Source organism: Centruroides sculpturatus, unplaced genomic scaffold, assembly GCF_000671375.1.
Source record: "Centruroides sculpturatus isolate CEXI.00-Female unplaced genomic scaffold, Cexi_2.0 scaffold470, whole genome shotgun sequence".
Lineage (NCBI taxonomy): Eukaryota > Metazoa > Arthropoda > Arachnida > Scorpiones > Buthidae > Centruroides > Centruroides sculpturatus.
In genome coordinates this window covers 292,618-311,880 of record NW_019385042.1, presented here as the reverse complement: position 1 = coordinate 311,880, position 19,263 = coordinate 292,618, and the positions used below count along the sequence as shown (strand labels likewise).

The following is a 19,263-nucleotide window of genomic DNA, read 5'->3' as shown; positions in this document are numbered from 1 at the left end:
GGCTTACATGCCATCTCTTAATAAATTAAATAATTTGGATTAAACTGGAAGAAAAGAAGTGGCTCTCAAACCTGCAACGTCCGCTTACCGTGCTGATGCGTTGCCGATTACGCTACCCTGACCTCTGGTTTGATCTCGTTTTCCAATATATATAACATTATGCTATAATCATTGTTGGTTACTACGGTGCCGGCTGGGGACGCATCGAGCACCCTTATCGTATATAACTTCTGTTATATAGCCCGATAGCACACGGCAGTAGTTGGTTTTAGTAATATGTTATATTGGGTTCAGTAGTGTTGTTTGTTTATATATACAACATCTAATGTTTTTAAGTGTTCGTAGTATTGTCTGTCTATTAGATAATCTTCATTGTTTAATATTTTAATTGATGTTTTACTTATTTCACAACTCTACTTGTTGCAGTGCATAGCCACTGCTGGTTTTACGTAATGGTATTTAATTGATCATATGTGTTTTAATAATCTAGTACTTAAAGTTCTTCAGTTTCTCCTACATAAATATAACAAGGGTTGCAATTACAATTAAACTCCAGTGTTTTGCAAAATATCAATTGCATTTTAAAGTTGTTTAATTTTAGTTAACATGGAGCCTGTTTTCATTTTTAGGTCTGGTATTACTATAATAATACTTATATATTTCATATTATAATCTGTTTTCTGGTTCACATACAATATTGTTATGTATCTTATTAATAATACCCAAATTGTGGGCTTAGTTCAAGCTCTGAATAATACGTTTAAGACACTAACAGGGCTGTAGAGCATACTGATTTGAACAAAACAGTCGAAGGAACCGAACCTCTGGGAGCGACACTTTGCGAGATATAGCCCCCAAAATTACTCTTCACGTGGCCATGCTTGTTTTAAATATTCAATGCTTTTAACTCATTTTCCTTTGTGTGAGAAAGGCTTGGAAATATTCTTAGAAAAACTTCTATGAACCTCACACTTTGTGTCCTTACCGTACATCGTTCTCCACATCTGGAAATTATTAAATGCAATGTTTCTGCTTTCCTATTCTAACAGAAGAAAGGAAAAGTTAGTTGGTGACCCCAATCTCTGGCTACGGTCACCCATTATTATCCTTCCTCCAGTGCTTCCCTGTCGCCCACTTGCTCTTTTTTGACCGTCTAGAACCATGATGTTCCATAAACTAGCTTGAGTGTTCACAAAAAAGGCTTTAAAGTTTTTATTGCAGATTTACTCCAATTTACTTTATATTTGTAGGCAGTTATGTCTTGCTATTTTATTCAATACAATAAAGTTTATTAGTTTATTGCTTTATTTTTTTGTCAGAATAGAAAACATGCAATTTCTTATAGATTTTTTAATATATTGATGCTAATGTCCCGTTCAATAAAAAGTGTATGAATGGTGTTCCAGGACGTCAGAAAGGTGATCTAGATTTACTCACTGCCCACTTTAGGATCCACTGCTTTAGATTTTTCCTTTCTACAAAAACAATTAAGCTTCTCATTTATTGATAATTTACTTAACAACCTAGCCGTTAGAATGGAACTCAGAACTCCCTGTAATGTTAAATATAAACTTTAAAAATTGAAGTAAGTTGTATAGGAATTTATTATTTGTACATTTATTCAAGAAATTTTTTAGGAAGCATAAGACAAAAGAGATCTGAATTAAAACTTAACAAATATGAAATTATAGCAAAACATGTATGGAATTTTTTTAAATAATAATTAAGAAATTATGATGTATATGTAGGAAAAAGAATAATGATGAAAGATATAGTACAGTTGACCCCTCCCATAACACTGTTGATAATTCCGTTTTATATGAATTCCATGTTGTACGAGTCACTTAAATTTTACAAATACGTGTGCTGGGCTGTGAACGGCTCACGTATTTATAAAATCTAAGTGACTCGTACAACTTGGAATTCATATAAAACGGAAAAATCAACAGTGTTATGGGGGGTCGACTGTANATGATGTATAATTTAATAAATACATTTTTCAACATTTTAATGAAGTTGATTTGATATGTACTTCATATAAAATGAATTGTTTCTTAAAATTCTCTTAAAAATGTTTGAGAAACAAACAGCAATTTAAATATAATAATAGGAAATGGTGATAATTCTACTGTTTCATTAAACAAACCAAACTTACGGACACAAACTGCAACGTATATCAAATAGTTTGTAAGGAAAACAAACATTATTAGTGGACATAAGGTACCGTCATCAGGTTAAGTCCCACTTTCAAATTTACAACAATGTTTAATATGGAATCTGTATTTTCAAAAGGCAGACATAACCTGACAAGGATGACTCAAGCCCACTGAAAATGTTTTGTTTTATAAACTGTTTGATGTATGCCGGAGTTTGGGTGTGTAATTCTGGTTTACTAGTTTATTCAGTTATAGTTGTGGTGTTAATGTTCCGTTAAGTATAAATATTTTCAAAATTTATGCAAAAAATATAATTATTTATTTACATAAATACAAGGTAGAACCTGGTTCCTGGGCAACTTCCCAGAAGCAGAGCTGAACTCCAACCGGGCAGGTCCCCATGTGGCGGATAGAGGAATGTCCATCAGATATGATGGCAAGCTGCAAATACCCAATAAGCAGTCCCGGACCAACATCGGCAGTATGTTTAGGGGGTGGTGGGTTATCAGGTGGCATTGATAACTTGGAAAATGCCACATGACCCATGATGTGCTGTGTCAAGGCAATTTAGGCCGCCATATGCCTATTGCCGGGGTAGGCAGGACTCTTAAGCCTTGGTGGACAACGTGCCTAGGAGAAGAAAAACTCTGATCAGAAACTGTGAGGAAGGCAACGGGAAACCACCTCAGCTATACTTTCCTTGTTAATGGAAAGCAGAAAACCTATTTATCGTACTGGCAAATATGGGACTCATCTCCAAGAGAACGGTGTCATGCCCGGCAGGAGAAGTTATGGGGCTTTCCAGGTCGTCACCACGCAAAACCCCCATAGGAAGAGTTTGAATAGGAACATTCAATGTAAGAACCGTGCTTCGACCAGGTAAGTTGGAAAATGTAAAGAGAGAAATGAAGAGGCAGAATTTGGATATTCTTGGGCTTAGTGAAGTCAAATGGGAGGACAGCGGTGAGTTTTTTAGCGATGAATTCAGGGTTATTTATTCTTGTGGAACTAAAGGAAAGAATGGTGTAGCATTTATTTTAAGTGAGAAGGTAAAAAACTCAGTTGAAAGAATTGAATGCAGAGGTGACAGAATTTTAATGATTAAAATAAAAAGCGATTCCATGAATATGATGATATTTCAAGTATACATGCCTACTGAGGCTATGATGATGAAGAAGTAGAAGAAATTTATGACCAAATTGAAGATATAATAGAAAATGATAAAACTAAGAAATGCCTAATTGTTATGGGAGACTGGAATGCATCTGTAGGAGAAGGAGATGGCAAATTTGGGTAGGAAATAGGAATGAAAAAGGCGAACAACTAGTTGAATTTGCTACCAAGCATCAATTAATAATTGGAAACACATGGTTCAAACAATCCATACGTCGACTATACACTTGGAAAATGTCCGAAGACATTGGAAGATATCAAATAGATTACATTCTTATTCAAAGTCGATTTAGGAATGCAGTCAAGAAAATTCAGACATATCCAGGAGTAGATGCAGATTCTGATCACAACTTATTAACTGCAGATATTGGGATGAACTCGAAAAAAGTTTTGAGAGCCAAAAGAATAAAAAGATGGAATTTGGAAAAGCTAAATGGAAATACTGGATTAAATTTTAACCTCTTAATACCCACCTGTTATTAATTATAATGTAATTAAGCATAAAAAAAATACTTAAAACTAAAAAAAAACGAAAGAAATGCTTTAATTTTGAAGAAAAAGTTTCAAATTTTATTTTCCTTTGCCTTGCCTTTCTGTGAAATTTGACCACTGATGAGTCATTGTTTACACAGCTGGATGACCTTGAGAACAGCTGGAGTCGGATTTCCCGGGGCATTCTCATAGACGTCTGGGGAGGACAAGGGTTTAAAGTAGGGTGAATACTAATTAGGCCTATACTTTCAAATATTTTTCAAAAATTAAAAATTTTATTGCGATTTCCGAACCCCCTCATTAATTAANCAGTATAATTTTTAAACTGTTTGTTTAAATTAGGCAAAGAAATTATAATATTTTGGATTGTTTCAGATAAAAAATGGGGACCCAGATACGATTAAAGTGGATAAATCATCAGTCGAATTTGTTAACTAAGTTCCAGCAATATCTCCTGAGCGAGAGATTTGTAGACGTGACGTTATGCTGCGACGGTATGAGTCTCAAAGCCCACAAAGTCGTCTTGTCGTCGAGTAGTACTTACTTCGAGAAATATTTTTCGGAGGAAGCGCCTCGAGAGACTACCTTTTCTATCAGAGGTGCAAAGTTTGAGGAAATGAAAGCAATTGTGGAGTTTATATATAGCGGTGAAGTCGAAGTTTTCTCTCATTCCCTGACGAATATTTTACGAATTGCACAAAATCTTAAGATTCGGGGCTTAATGGAAGTTGCCGAAGACATGAACTTGACAGTTTTTCCACAGGAAAATTCAGACGTGACTACATATATTGTTCCAGAAATCTTAACTTCACCAAATGTGGAAGAAATGGAAGAAATTACACCCATAAATATTTTTCCAGTGTGTCAAATAAGTGAGGCAAAGGAGACAGAATTTAACACAGAGTCTACCAAGTGCGATTCTTTAGAAATAATTGCAGCAGACATTCCAGAAATTACAAAAGATCCAAAAGAAGAATTTGAGACTCATGACAAAGGCCCAAAATTAAGGAAGAGAGGCAGGAAAAGAAAAATTGTTTCTGTTAACACGACCGGCAAAACTCGTTCTCGGCGGAGAAGCATAACTCAGAATATCGTAAGTATTTTTAAAACATCAATTATTTGATATAATTTTGATTTAATGTACACAGCATGGCCACATGCCTCTGTTACTTTAGTGATGTTGCCCCGAAAGATTATAATTGAAACAATTTTCGCCTCAGTCTTCACGTTGGTTGATTTGCGCATTTTCCTTGACTGCCATTGGCATAGCTGATACAATTATATAAGTTAGTATTTCTGAAAGTGTTGTACTTCAATAAGTTCAAATTATTCGGCACAGGATTGTAAGATGTTTCCTGTACACTTTTGTAGATGCAGCCATTATGTAGTGTTATCCCTTTGTTCTGATCAAGAAAGTACCCACGAGGTGCATTATTTACCACTACAAAATAGCTGCATCTGTACAAAAGTCTATTGGAAGCCATTCCACAATTGTATTGTCATGCTGGTCGCCTCACACAATTTATGCTTAAAATCACTATTCAGTAAAAATTTGTAGGAATAAATTTAATTTGTCACTACATTTTTTAATAGTTACTTTACAAAATTTCTGACATCCAACAGTTTGAGCCTCCTCTAATTTGGACAAAATTATGCGTGGAAACTCAAAATTTTTGCAGCTGCTACACTAGTTTACCAGATGTCACGGGNATATAACGCTATGTACTCTGCCCGAGATATCTAGGGCTTGAGGCTTATGGAAAAGTAGATAAATGCAACCCAGTAAAGAATAAGCATTACTGAGAAAAATTTTTATATAATTACAGATAAAATGTACAGAAAAAATACTTCAATAATTATAATATATACAGAAAAATATATAGGTTACATATGCTTAAAATCTTTACTCAGTACATATTACTTCTAGTGATTGGAGTTTCACGTCAGTAATAACCGAGGATTTATTTAATTTAATAACCTTATAATGTATAACTTACTTAGATATCACCGATTTCTGCACAGAAATCACCTTAAAGTGCGCGCTTTTTACAATCGATTACTTTTCTATGCACACACAGAACAGAAAGTTACGTAGACATTCTATTATGTAAGGTATTAGGAGCGTTACCTAGTAACGTGCTTTTAATGCAGCTAGATATGAAATCTAATGATATACAGTACAACCTTGCACATTAAACAGAATTGTCATTGATTTCTAAATTGCATACAGTTAAATTTCTATTGGCACTTGTAAATCTGTATCTGTTTTTACTTCGACTGGAGAACAGTTAGAAAGATGAAAGTTGAGACCACATGCAAAGAGCTTAGGGGCAGGAGGCCCAAATTACTAATATGTAAACTTCTAGTCTGGACGTTCGAAAGTTTAGCTAAATAAACTGTATTACTCTGTTGAGCTTGGGAAAAGTACCATGTACAGTGGCAACACACTACTTAAATCTTATGCATACATATGTTATGTTAAATTAATTAAATGTAAAATATGATTAAGAAATCGAGAAACGAGCAGCTTAATTTAACATTTTCAGTTTCGTGGAATAAACCATCCTCGGGTGTAAATCAGTTTGAACGTATTTTATTAATTAAATAAACATTTCTCAGCGATGGAAGGTGTTTAATGTTTTATTAAGTGTAATTTATTTATCCATAAACATGGTTTTGGAGTCGACCCCCCTATAACACTGTTGATTATTCCATTTTATATGAATTTTATGTGCGAGTCACTTAGATTTTACAAATACGAGAACCGTTCACAGCCCGGCACACGTATTTGTAAAATCTAAATGACTCGTACAACATGGAATTCATATAAAACGGAATAATCAACCGTGTTATACGGAGTCGACTGTATATTTTTCAATAAAAAGAAAACATTCGATCTAGCGCTCTTGCAGTGATTGCAGTGCCGCTGGTGGTAACATTTGTCTCTAGTTGATTTTAGCAACGAGCGAAGATAGGAAGTGGAAAGACCCAAGGACTTTAAACTAACAAGGATAGCCAGATCCCGTATATTTATTAGCGTGACCTTGGATCTATGTGACGTCACAGCAAGTCCTCTACTTCAACATGACAGACCTTTCAAATAACAAAATACGATAAAATATTAAATCATTTCTTAATTAATTATTAAATTACTACTAAATGTAAACTACTGTAGAATTTTCGGATTTANGGAATTTTTGGAAGAAGGTAAATGCGGAAGGAGTTATTATGTATTTAAAGTGTAATTTTAATATTTGTTATAATTTTGTAGACGGCTACGGTTTCAGAAGAAGAGACGGAAAATTCGAATGCAGAATATGCAAGAAGACGTGCGTCTCTAAAAACAATTTAGCTTTTCATATAAAGACGCACGTGGGGAAAAAGCCATTCAAGCGCAAGGTAAATAAGTTATGGAATTTTCGGTGCTTGTTGTCATTGCATTAATGAATGTAGTGTAGCAATTGGGAATAGCAAACATCCTCAGTTGAGTATTATTGACAATGCACTAACACAAACTATTGCTACTGAACGAACAATACGACTGCGGTAGTCGAGGTGTTTTTCTTTTTTATTTCCAGCTCTTATATCATAACACATAAAGGTACTGTAATCATGGCAATTTGACTTTTGGTGGTTGTCAAATCTTGACATTTTGACAGCCAACGAACCCAGAAAAGTCAAAAAAATTAGAAAAGAATTCTGCGTGTGCATCTGTGTGTGTGAAAAGAGTATCTCTCGGAATAGGGTAATGATTAAGAAACTAAATTTGGTATGGTAACTTGTGTTTAGGGGGCATTGATGCTATTAAATTTTGGAGTGCAGAACTCGAGAATCTTTTGTCATATTTTGATTAGGGTCATGCTTACAGACAATTTTACTTATTATTGAAATTTAGTTTATTTAAAAACTCATTTTTACTGTTAAAATTAAACTATTTGTTTATTTATTGTATTTAATGATATAAAAGCTATTGTCTGTGTGTGAATTCTCTATAACTTGTCTAATGGATGCAAAATTTTAGTTATATTTTTTTTAATCTTTCTATGGAAAGTATAGGCTATTTAATATGTGGAACTATTAGTTATTAGCTATAAAAAAGTGTGCTTTCGATTTTAGCTCGGTCATGTTACTCACTCTGAAGTGACGTTGTTTATTTAAAGTTTTATTTCTAAGTATTTTGACAAATGCCATTAGTTACTAGCTAAATGAAGAAGTTGAATAAAAAAATTGAACAAGTCAATGAGTTTACGTACCTGAGAAGCATAATTACTTCAGACAGAAGGAGTGAAAGAGATGTTGCAGTGAGAATAGCCCAAGCAAAACAAGCATTCTATAGCGAACGGCAGATGCTAACATTGAAGAATATTTCAATCGATGCTAGGAAGCAGTTCATTAGGAGGTTTCATCTGGAGTCTAGCACTGTATGGCTGGGAGACATGGATGCTTTGAACACAGAGAAAGCCTTTGAGATGTGGTGTTGGCGAAGAATGATGCGAGTGTTGTGGACAGAGAGAAAGAGAAATGAGGATGTACTGTAGAGGTAACAGAGGAGACAGATTTTGAGAATGATAGAGGAAACGAGAAATGATATGAATGGCTGCTTAGTTTGATGATTGTTTTATTGGAAGGAAAGATAGAAGGCAAAAGAGGACACAGAAGACTTGGAGCAGAATATCTGAACGAGTTATTACAGAAAAGGCGTCATCAATAGGTAAAACAGCTAGCTGAGTGAAGAGAGAAGCTATAAGACTATATAAATACATATTTGCCGACCAACCTTTGGTTCAGGAGAAAGAGAGCTGCATTGTGTTGCATTACAATAAGTTTTCAAAAACACTTTTTAATACTGATTATGCAACATTATATTATTCAATTAGAAGTAAAGATCTAACAAGCCTGTTATTTAAAGTGTATTATCATGCATTGAAGTAATGTACAATAAATAAAACTTAACTCTTTGACAAGGTAATTGACTGTTAAAAATACAACAACCAACTGAGGCCTTTTAAAAGCTTTTAAATTTAACCTTATTTTATTTTTTAGTGTTTTAAAATTTTGCTTTCTTTTAGCAGCATGAAATTAAAAAGACAGGCATTTTGTTGAAAATTTCTGAAATTGTTTATGGAGGTTGTGTACAGTAATACCTAGACTTACGTTACCCCGACTTACATGAACTTGTAGTTACGCAATTTTCTACTCTCGTCGATTCGTCTTTTGTTTGAACGCCATGCAACTTTCGATTACTCACCCCCCCCACACTATTGTTCAGCTTATATGTTTGGACGTGTAGTGCGTGGAATCGACACATATCTACAACATATTTTGTACTATTTATTTTTGTGTTTGTTATATCTACGGAGACTTGACAGCTTCTATGTGGTGATTTCTTGCAACCGTGAACGAATCAAAAGACGAGATAAGATTAACAAGAACATTTATTAGCTTACATACATCCGACTTCGATTTTACACAAATTGCAAAATTATACCCCAACTTACGCGGTTATCGCTCGGTCCCATCTATCGCGTAAGTTCGGGGTATTACTGTATTAGGAGAAATGATGCTATTAAATTTTGGTGGTTAAAGGTGCAGGAGTGGAGAGATAGATGGGGTCACTTGTATCTTGAGTGCGTACGACTTAACCGCCTGTTTAATTAATACGTATCAGGAAAATCAAGGAAGAGTTTTGCCAGCACATTTTGATACTTTTTTCCCTTTCTGTGCAATTACATTGGTTGTTTTGTGTATATTTCTATTTATAAATTTGAAATTAAGTGTTTAATAAATTTTTTGTTATTTTAAATACTTTACTGAGGTGTAAAATAATAAGGACCATACTATTCTTCACAATGATGAGGAAGGGATGTGGTAGTGACATGAGAGCTTACTGTTTTAAACAATGCTAAAGATACTAAAGTTAAAAGTGAAATAGTTAGTAAAAAATTTGGTTTAAGCAGTGCCTTAAACATGCAAAACATATTTCCAATAGGGAAAAAAAGAAGAATGAAAAGAAGGGATAAGTGTTATTTTGGAATTGTTAACTTTGGCAGAGGATACAGAAGCAAGATGAACGAATTCCCATGTAAACCCTGATTTCTCTATGCAGCGCTCGAGAAGCTCTTCACAGCAAACACGCTGAAACAGGTTTCTAATTGGCCAATACTACTCGTGACGTCATTTCGCTACACTCTCGCTGCATAAAGAAATGCGGGGAAACTGGCTACAGCTTTAATATAGTCAATGATTGCTGGTAAATCATTGACTATGGACAAGGTAAATCGTCTAGAATTTTATATCTTTTTAGAAAATTATACAAGGACTTAATATGTTACCAAACCAAGCAAAGGAAGAGCTATATGCAGTTTGCATATGAAGAAGCTTCAAAAAACAACAAGAAATAGGAACCAACCCAGTCTATTGGTTTATTTTAGACTATCCACTTTTTTATTTTTTGTGAAACAACCAATGTGCTGAAAAGGTACATACTTGTCAGTCTGTTAACAGGAAGACCATTATAACTATGCTGTTAAGAGTTTAGAAATTAGAAAAGACAATTTCCACAGATGTTATGCAGGTCTCGATGTGTGCTTCAAATTGTGGAACTCTGTATGAAAAGGTTTGGTTATTTAAACAGATTAGACACCGCACGAGTTCAAATATAAAGTTGACGTATCTGAATTGGAGACACGTCACTCGTCTTCTCCACTGTCTTAACAGAGGAGCAGTTAGGGCCTAATTTTAATCTAGAAATGAAAAATACTTTGTTAAATATATATATAACTGGTTTTCCACTTTTAAAACATCTAACAACCAGAATGGTTGCAGATTCTAGCATCTTGTTTTTATGCCAAAAACTTCTTATTTACGTGAGCATTTGTTGGTAAACTGGACAAAAAGTATTCAATAACTGCAATGATACTTGAGTCTGCTGTGTTAAAGGAACTCNAAATATTAAAATAAATCACTTCGTTAATCACAAAATTGGACGAATATTAAAAGCGAAAACTAAACACGTGCACACCCTACTCTATGTAAACAGAGAGGTCAGGACTCGTTCTGACGTCACTAACTTGCCATTCCTGGCTATCCTTGTAGTATATTGTCCTTGGGAAAGACCAGTTAATACCGACTCTGACGGATATGACATCGGAACATCATCTTTTTTTGACGTTTAAATAAAATTAATACTCCATTTTAATCAAAATTTATTAAACTTTAGATAAAGTGTAATTATAAAACTGCTTTTAGCTTTAAAAATATTAAAACCCTTACGAAGATATTAATTATTATTAAGTTATCTTCTTAAAAGTTAATCAAATAGATTTGATATTAATAACCGAAATGAGAATCTAGTTATTAATATATACGTAAATTGAAGAAGTTGTAAAAACGAAATTATCAATACACAAATACGAAAATAAGCGACGAACTGGAGGTCAAGTTCGCAGATGACATACGGGTGTAAATCAGTTTGAACGTATTTTATTAATTAAATAAACATTTCTCAGCGATGGAAGGTGTTTAATGTTTTATTAAGTGTAATTTATTTATCCATAAACATGGTTTTGGAGTCGACCCCCCTATAACACTGTTGATTATTCCATTTTATATGAATTTTNCTCTGTTCTGTTCATTCATACATATTGCTGTAAAATTATTTTCTACGCTCGAGGAAATTGATTTGCCTACCGAGAAGTAGTGGGATATTTTTAACATGCCAAAAACCAGTTGGATGCATTCGCTTTAGAGAAAGTGGAATACACCCAAAGCAATAATCTGGATATTCAAATTATATTTGCAAAGCTCTGCAGTCACAAAACCTGGAGTTTTTAGTGAACATCAAATATGCTTCTCTCACATTCTCCAACATGTTAATCTCATGTTTTATTGACTTATTGACTTGTTTTATGTCACTCGATGAAATGTGAATACTCTCAGCATCAGCCGTCTTGTTTGCTATACAGCAATGTTCCAATGAATCGTTCAAGTGTCTGAACAGAAATGCCACCTACAGATGGAAATTAGGCCTGCCAGTATGTATTCTGTATGAATACTATACATCAATGTTCCACAAAAATCTTGTCTTGCCCAAAAATGTGCTATACGGTGTTGTTCTGGGGTGTACTTCATTTGTAGCAAGTCGGAACAGTGAGGAAATATCAAGATGTGTGACAATGGGAAAGTTTTAAATTTAGGTAGGGAAATGACCAACATTTTATATCACGGTTGAGACTGCTGTCGACTTTACTGCAAATTTTATAGTGTTTAGGTTAGGACCATTGTTAAATGTACTGTACAGTACATGCATACTGTACATATCGTGATTTCTTACAGGTGAGAACTTTTCGAGTTTGCTCTTTAATTAGGGAAAAACTATGTGATTGTATCTATGGGTGTCAGCTGAGGGCATTGCTTTTGTTTACTCCAGTCTATCAGCACTAAATGAGTCTTTTTCCATGCCAATTGTGGGTTCAGCGGCGGGGTGGTTTGCGATGGGATCTAATATGTCCATGACAGACTACCTGTTAAAAGTTTTTGGGCTGTTTCAAATGCCTGAATATGATGCTCTCTCCCGGAACTGTAGGCGGGTGTCTTAACCACCTCAGTTGTCATAACTTGCACCAAGAATCTTTCCTTTTTAAGATTCCTGCAGAGAAACATACTAATGAACTATTACCTTGAGTAATGACATATATTATTATATAAAGGAGAAACTGGCTGTCTGAGAGGACTTAGCCTAGAAAGAAGGTGAGGATAAGGTAAGAAATGGGGTATGTGGGAAAAGAGAGTGGAAGGGAGTGAAGGTTAAGATTAATAATAATAGGAGGAGAAAAGGTGTAGAAAATAGCTGAGGAAGAATTTAGAGTAGGGTGAATACACAGTCCTGGCATACAATGCAGAATTTAAAGATAAGACAATATATAATATTATATTCAACAAGAAATGCCATTCTGGCCAGATGAATGAATACAATTGATAACTACAGTAATACCCCGAACTTACGCGATAGGTGGGACCGAGCGATAACCGCGTAAGTCGGGGTATAATTTTGCATATAAATACATACAAATAACACAAAATAAATTGTAGCTATATGTCGAACACGTCTGAACATGTAAGCCGAACAATAGTGTGGGGGGAAATGAGTAATTAATAGTTGCGTGGCGCTCAAGCAAAAGACGAATCGACAAGTTTTGAAAATCGCATAACTCCGGATTCGCGTAAGTCGGGGTATTACTGTACCAACGAGGTAGCAGCAGACAATATGCATACATATTAACAAGCTGAGAACAATCAATTGCAATGATGATTTACAGTTGAACAAGTAATGTGATGACACAGTTATATTCATAACACTTGTATTCAAAGTTCAGCAGAATTCGGCGAGTACGTCCGAAGATCTGAAAGTGGAAAGAAGTTTCCATATTTGCTCTACAACGCCCTTAGTTAGGAGTACGTCAACATATTCCAGATGAGGAAGACGTAGTCCATACAAGCTCCTGAAGACCAACGCCCTTAATCGTATCCTATCGAGTCTAGTAATGAGTTCAGTTAGAAACATAGAAGAAATATTTAATATTGTGCCTATCAAGACCTCTCCATGAATAGAAGTCAGAAAACTGATGAAAGGAAGTAAAAGCCACAAATTAAGAAGATAAAGTCAACTAAAAGGTTGTATGGTTATCATAAATTTGTCAGCTCTCTCTCTCTTGGCGCGTATATTTTTGATTTATTCGTTGTCTCAATCGATTGTTTTTAACTATTTAGCTATTTTCTATTTTTGTATGATTTTGTTTATTTTAGTTTATTAAACTTTTCTTTATTATTGTTTAAGAAATGTCTCTTCATTATTATCTGAATCGGATCTCCACACGCGTGTTTGTCCGCAGAACGATAAATAGATAAACTGGTGTCGGCATCCTGACATAACGAAGAAGGTGAATTCGCCATCACCTAATTCCGCTTTAAATTTCTTTTATCTGTAAGTTCCTTTGCACTCGATTTTCCTTAGAGTGAGAAAAGCCATTCTTGTAGACGACCCGAGAACTAGTTTTACAAACTAGAAGCCGATTAAGTGGTACCAACATCTTAGTAGAGAGGTATCCCCGGTTACGATCTCACATTTCGTGTAGTTTGCGACACTACTGCTGTACTGGATGATTACACATAGCAGCATAATATACCCAACTCAAAAATTTAAATACAGATCTTCATGCATGATGGAAGGAGTCTCTATCTTTGAAATTTATGGCAACGTTTTTCTTATGAGATTTTTATATCTCCAGTGTTTGGGTGTTGGGTGTTCCGTGGCTAGGATGGCTAAAGTGGTAGTGTTTTATCGAAGACTGCTGGTCTTTTCATTGTCGCTGAGGGACAAATAGTGGCTCTGACATATTCCAATTGTTGGTTCAGGGTGTTGTCGGTGACTGGAATGGTGTAAATCCATGGTAAAAGAATTCATTGGTAACATGTAGATGGTTGGGCTTTATCTAAAGGTGACAGATATATTGTATATACTTTAACATTCATTTTAAGTTATGATAAAGGTTTATAAAATGCCCAAGCATTTCCTAAATGGTACTGTCAAATTATAGAAAGATAGTCAGTTAGAGGAGAGAAAGAGGAAGTAACACAACAATTGTTGCACTAATGCATCAGGAAAATTTGTTTCAACAATATTTATTTATAAAAGAAAATGCCTAGCATCTCAATTAGGCACAGAAGCACCCCAGACAGTTTAATAAAACTTGCTGAGCAGGGCTTTATAACAGGCGAACTAGTCATTAAATTGCTTCAACATTTAACTGACTATTTGGAGTCCGCTTTAGAACGTCAAGTCATTTTATTTCTTAATAGACACGCTGCACTTGCTGTAAGATTAGATTTCTTGGAGCACAAACCAATGGCATTATTTTATTGCAATTTCCAAGACTATAACACAGGCCATGGCCACTCGGTGTTGGAGTTTTGGTCCTATACAGAATTTTTGATAACCAAGCACTAGATTGATGGATGACTTGAGACATGGGTAAATGTATTACACAATATGATGATGTTCCATTGATAATATCAGCTTGATACCAAGCTGCATCTATAGGCAGTGGTGATATTCGAAATATTTAACAAAGGGTTCACTAACAGAAAATTTTTCCGTAACAGTTTTTTTTCGATCAAATGGTGCACCGGAAGGCACTAGTTTAGTAGTGTTACAGAGTATAATACGTATATTTTAATATATTTTTTAAAAGAATCAAAACCATTGAGAAATGTTACGTGTTTAACAAGGTTTGGAAAACTTTGAAAATGTTAACAACGGGTTCGGCCGAACCTGTGCGAACCCGCTGAATATCACCACTGTCTATAGGTAATACTGTTAGTGCCTTTAACGCTAACGGATGTGACCCATCAATTTTTTTGTTTTTTAATGATGCAGATTCTGCAGTTGATGATTCTTTAAATAAACCCAAAGTTTTGAAAGAAGTGGCTAATGATTTTGATAACAAATTAAACATATCTAAATGTACTAACAACTAGAAAAGAGTGGAAAACAAACAAAGCTAAAACCAAAAATGGGAATGCAAAACAGATTATCGAGTTTTTCTAAATAACACATTGGACCATTGTCAGACGTAACTGTATCTGCAAATGGAGACGATTTTTTTTATATATTGTGCGACAATGACTGCACAGAAAATATGATTCAATGCATTGAATGTAATGTATAGGTGCGTGAATGTTGTGGGAGTATATTATCAATAGATGAAGATGATATTTGTTACTGTTCTAAATGTACCTAATTGAAAGTATTTAATATTGAATAATTAAATTAATTAGTTTATTATCAATTGCATTTTATTCCCAAAGCAAACGTATTAATCTTTCAAACAACTTTGAAAGCGTACAAAGATTTTTATTAGAATAAAAGCACCGACTAACACCTGTAATTCAACTAAAATAAAAAATTTATTATAAGAACAAATGGTTTTCAATTAGACAGTACAAATTTGCATTTTTCTTAGGTATTATCGACATTGCATAGATACACCATTGTTACACACAGTTATTTTTAGGATTGGGAGAATAGGTGGATGCATTTAATACAGACTATTTATTATGTCTTGCAAAAAACTTTTATATATTTTTGCAAGAAATTATTATTTTAACATTGCACCTTACTTACAAGATAAAGCATTATAACAAATTGTTGATATGGAAATTATTTTAATGTATTTTCTGCATTTTGTATGAGAAATTTCTGACATTTAACAATGCATTTATAAGTTCAAATTGCTTGTATTTCAGATACATGGTGTATATCGACGAACTTGTATTAACAGAGGTAAATGGACAGAGGAGAATCTCCAGAAAGCCATCCGTTGCGTAAAAGAGAAATCGTTAGGAGTTAACGAAGCCAGCAGGACATACGATATCCCTTCGAGAACTTTAAGGAGGTACATACAGCGAGATTTAACCGTAAAACGAGGCCTCGGTCCTTCCTGTTATCTAGGTAAGGAGGCAGAAGAGAGAATAGCTACGCATATCAAAGAGATGCAAAAGAGTGGAATTTTTCCCACGCAACAAGCAATCCAGGCACTCGCCTTTAATTTGGCTAAAGAAATGAATTTAAAAACGAAATTTAATGTGAACAAACAGTTAGCGGGACAGAAATGGGTGAGAGGATTTATGCAAAGACATCCTGAAATATCCATTTCTAAACCACGTGACTCTACCATAAAAGGAACTGATTCAGATAAAGTTGAACAAATTATTGGCACGTAAGTACAAATTATCAACTGATTTACTAAGTCACTTGGAATTTGCAAATGCAATTTCACTAAAAAAGTGGAAGTTTGCAACATATTTCTTATGAAGTCAGTGAAGTGCCATATCATTTGAAATCTCATAAATATGTGTTTCATTTCTGCAGAGGTTTGTTACGAGATTGACTGAGATGTTTAGCTGTAAGCATTGATGATCTGCATTATATATATATATCAAATTGTATATATATATATATATCATATTCATTTGATATATAAAGTGTGCAGGGTAATTTGAAACTCGCAGTGCAAGTTTACAGATGTGGCAGAGAACATAAAACAAACCGTATCTAAATAGGATTTTACAACCGGAAATGCCTTCGTAATGTGCTAGAAGGTGTTGTTAGCCAGCAGTGCATTTGGACAGGTTGTTCTTTCTCATTTGAGATACTGACGTTGCGCACCGAATAAACATTATTTTACGAATACACTTTGTGTATAGTACAGCTGATGGAAATAGATGATACACTGAATGATTTTATTGTAGTCTTGTTATTACTACATCTTTTTAAATTAACCTAACAAATATGTCATGAAAAAAAGTGTTTATTTTGTAATACCCATTAAATCTTTGTAGCGATTTTTGAAATTGTATAACAGATTTCCTGTTACACAATTTCAGTAATTACGATAAACATTGCTTAAACTTGTGGTCCTAAAACTATCCTAAAGTTAGAGAAGATGGGAATATGGGTGAGAGAGAAGAAATTTGAAGGGTGAAAGTGCACCTATAAGCTCAAAATAGTGGATGAATGCAATGATGTTTTCTTTGTAAATGTAAAACGGGGACGTTTGATGTTGACAGTCCTTCTTGTCATCGAATTTTCTTTATGTTAATGATTTTTTTGGGGGGGTCCAAGTCTTGTATAAATTTCCTTGTCGACACAACTTACCTTTTTCTCGAGCCTTTCTTCTGTAAGGATTATCCTTTCAACCACAGTCCGGGTGTTGATGGACGGGGCTTGGGACTATGTAAACTGAACAGATATACAAACACGCGATCAATGGCTTATATTATTAGATGCTTGTTTACGGTGGGATTTAATAATAGTATTATTTGAATAATCTTATCATTATTTTTTAAGTTTTTAAAATGTCCAAAATCAATAATCATTTATAAAATTCAAAAATCGTAAACGTATATTTTGCTAATGTGTTAGACCTACCAATGGCCAAGCAGTTTTTCTTCCCTGAACACTGGAAGTTCGGTTGTGAGTTCGATTTTACATTTTTAATCAGGGCTGTGGAGTCTCTAAAAAATCTACTGACTCCAACTCTGACTCCGACTTTTCCTTATCATTTGACTCTGACTTTGACTCCGGCTAAAACACCAAAACTCCACGACTCCGACTCCATCTCAACAGCCCTGCCAGGGCTGTGTAGTCGCGTAGAAATGTATTGACTCCGACTCCGACTTTTCCTTACCATCCGACTCCGACTCCAGCTAAAACATCAAAACTCCACGACTTTGACTCCGACTCCACAGCCCTGTTTTTAATATTACAAGGTAATTAGCATCAATTACGAGGTGTCGTGTTTCATCTTTGCTCCCGTTCGAGTTTATTGTCCTAAACACGCGCAGACATTTGTGTTTACTTGTACTGATGTTTTGGCTTTTATTTCCTCTGCTTTGTTACAGAAGGTGGGAAGACGGGCGTCAGGTCATGGCTTACCTCACTTTTTACCACAAATTTCCTTACCTCGAATGCTTTATTTTTTTTTGGTCAATTATAATTATTGCTAATTATTTTTTTTCATGGATTTTCATATTTATGTGCTATCTAAAGTTTCACATATGTTTTAAATTAGGTATTACGCATTTATGTTTTCTCTTTCGATTTTTATATATAAAATAAAATAAAATTCAAAAATTAATTAAGTATTTTACAAACAGTGTTTTACAATAATTTTTTATAAATTATTTAATTTGATACAACGCCATGCACTCAGAATGGATCGCCAGTTAATCAATATGGCGGCGGGACTGGATTCAATTTCTTTTTCATCCGAGACGTTCAGCAAAGTGTGTTCTTTTAATGCAATTTTCATATTTTTACTGATATATACGCTCGACTACGATTATATTTTCGATTTCTACATTTTCTCTACTATCTAAACGTATAAAATACTTATTGGGAAAAACAGGTTTTTATTTCTATTTCCTGAAATTTGATCTGTAAATGCAAAAATCAACTCGATATAAATAATTTCAACTTTCTCTTATGGACATCAGGGGCCCTATTCTGGTCACTATCTCTGGTCTCTCATCTCTCGCAAGCCGATCGCTGATTGGCTAATCCAAATGATTAGCCAATCAGCGACCGGCTTACGAGAGATGAGAGACCAGAGATAGTGACCAGAATATGGCCCCAGATGTAAATAGCTTCTAGCCATCTAAGATGGTGTACATGTTGAGTAGTGTGGATGACCCTCGCTTGATTGAACATTGATTCTACTTCCGGGTCAGAGGCACAGGTGGCGAGAGCGGTGGAGGTCCTCTGGTGCCGAATATTCACCGCATGCTCTTTAATTCTCACTTCTAGGGAGCGCTTGGTGGATCCTACGTAGACCAGGCTTCTATCGCATCTATGGTCCATGATTGGGATGGTGTACACCCCAGG

General features: G+C 34.7%; 2 protein-coding genes across 2 annotated transcripts in view; both read left to right on the top strand.

Moving 5' to 3' along the window:
• Nucleotides 1–4,393, top strand: part of LOC111633770 — a 31,929-nt gene extending 27,536 nt beyond the window's left edge. The window contains exon 7 of the mRNA XM_023378397.1: nt 4,197–4,393. Within this exon, the coding sequence (XP_023234165.1) occupies nt 4,197–4,259 (63 nt within the window). The 3' untranslated portion in view covers nt 4,260–4,393. The remainder of the gene's footprint in view (nt 1–4,196) is intronic.
• On the top strand, nt 4,318–18,871 carry LOC111633776 (zinc finger protein 131-like). The gene is made up of 5 exons (XM_023378407.1): nt 4,318–4,914; nt 6,331–6,401; nt 6,997–7,028; nt 7,093–7,220; nt 16,125–18,871. The coding sequence occupies exons 1-5, from the start codon at nt 4,318–4,320 to the stop codon at nt 16,599–16,601; spliced, it is 1,305 nt and encodes a 434-aa protein (XP_023234175.1). The 3' UTR covers nt 16,602–18,871.
• Nucleotides 18,872–19,263: the final 392 nt, after the last annotated feature.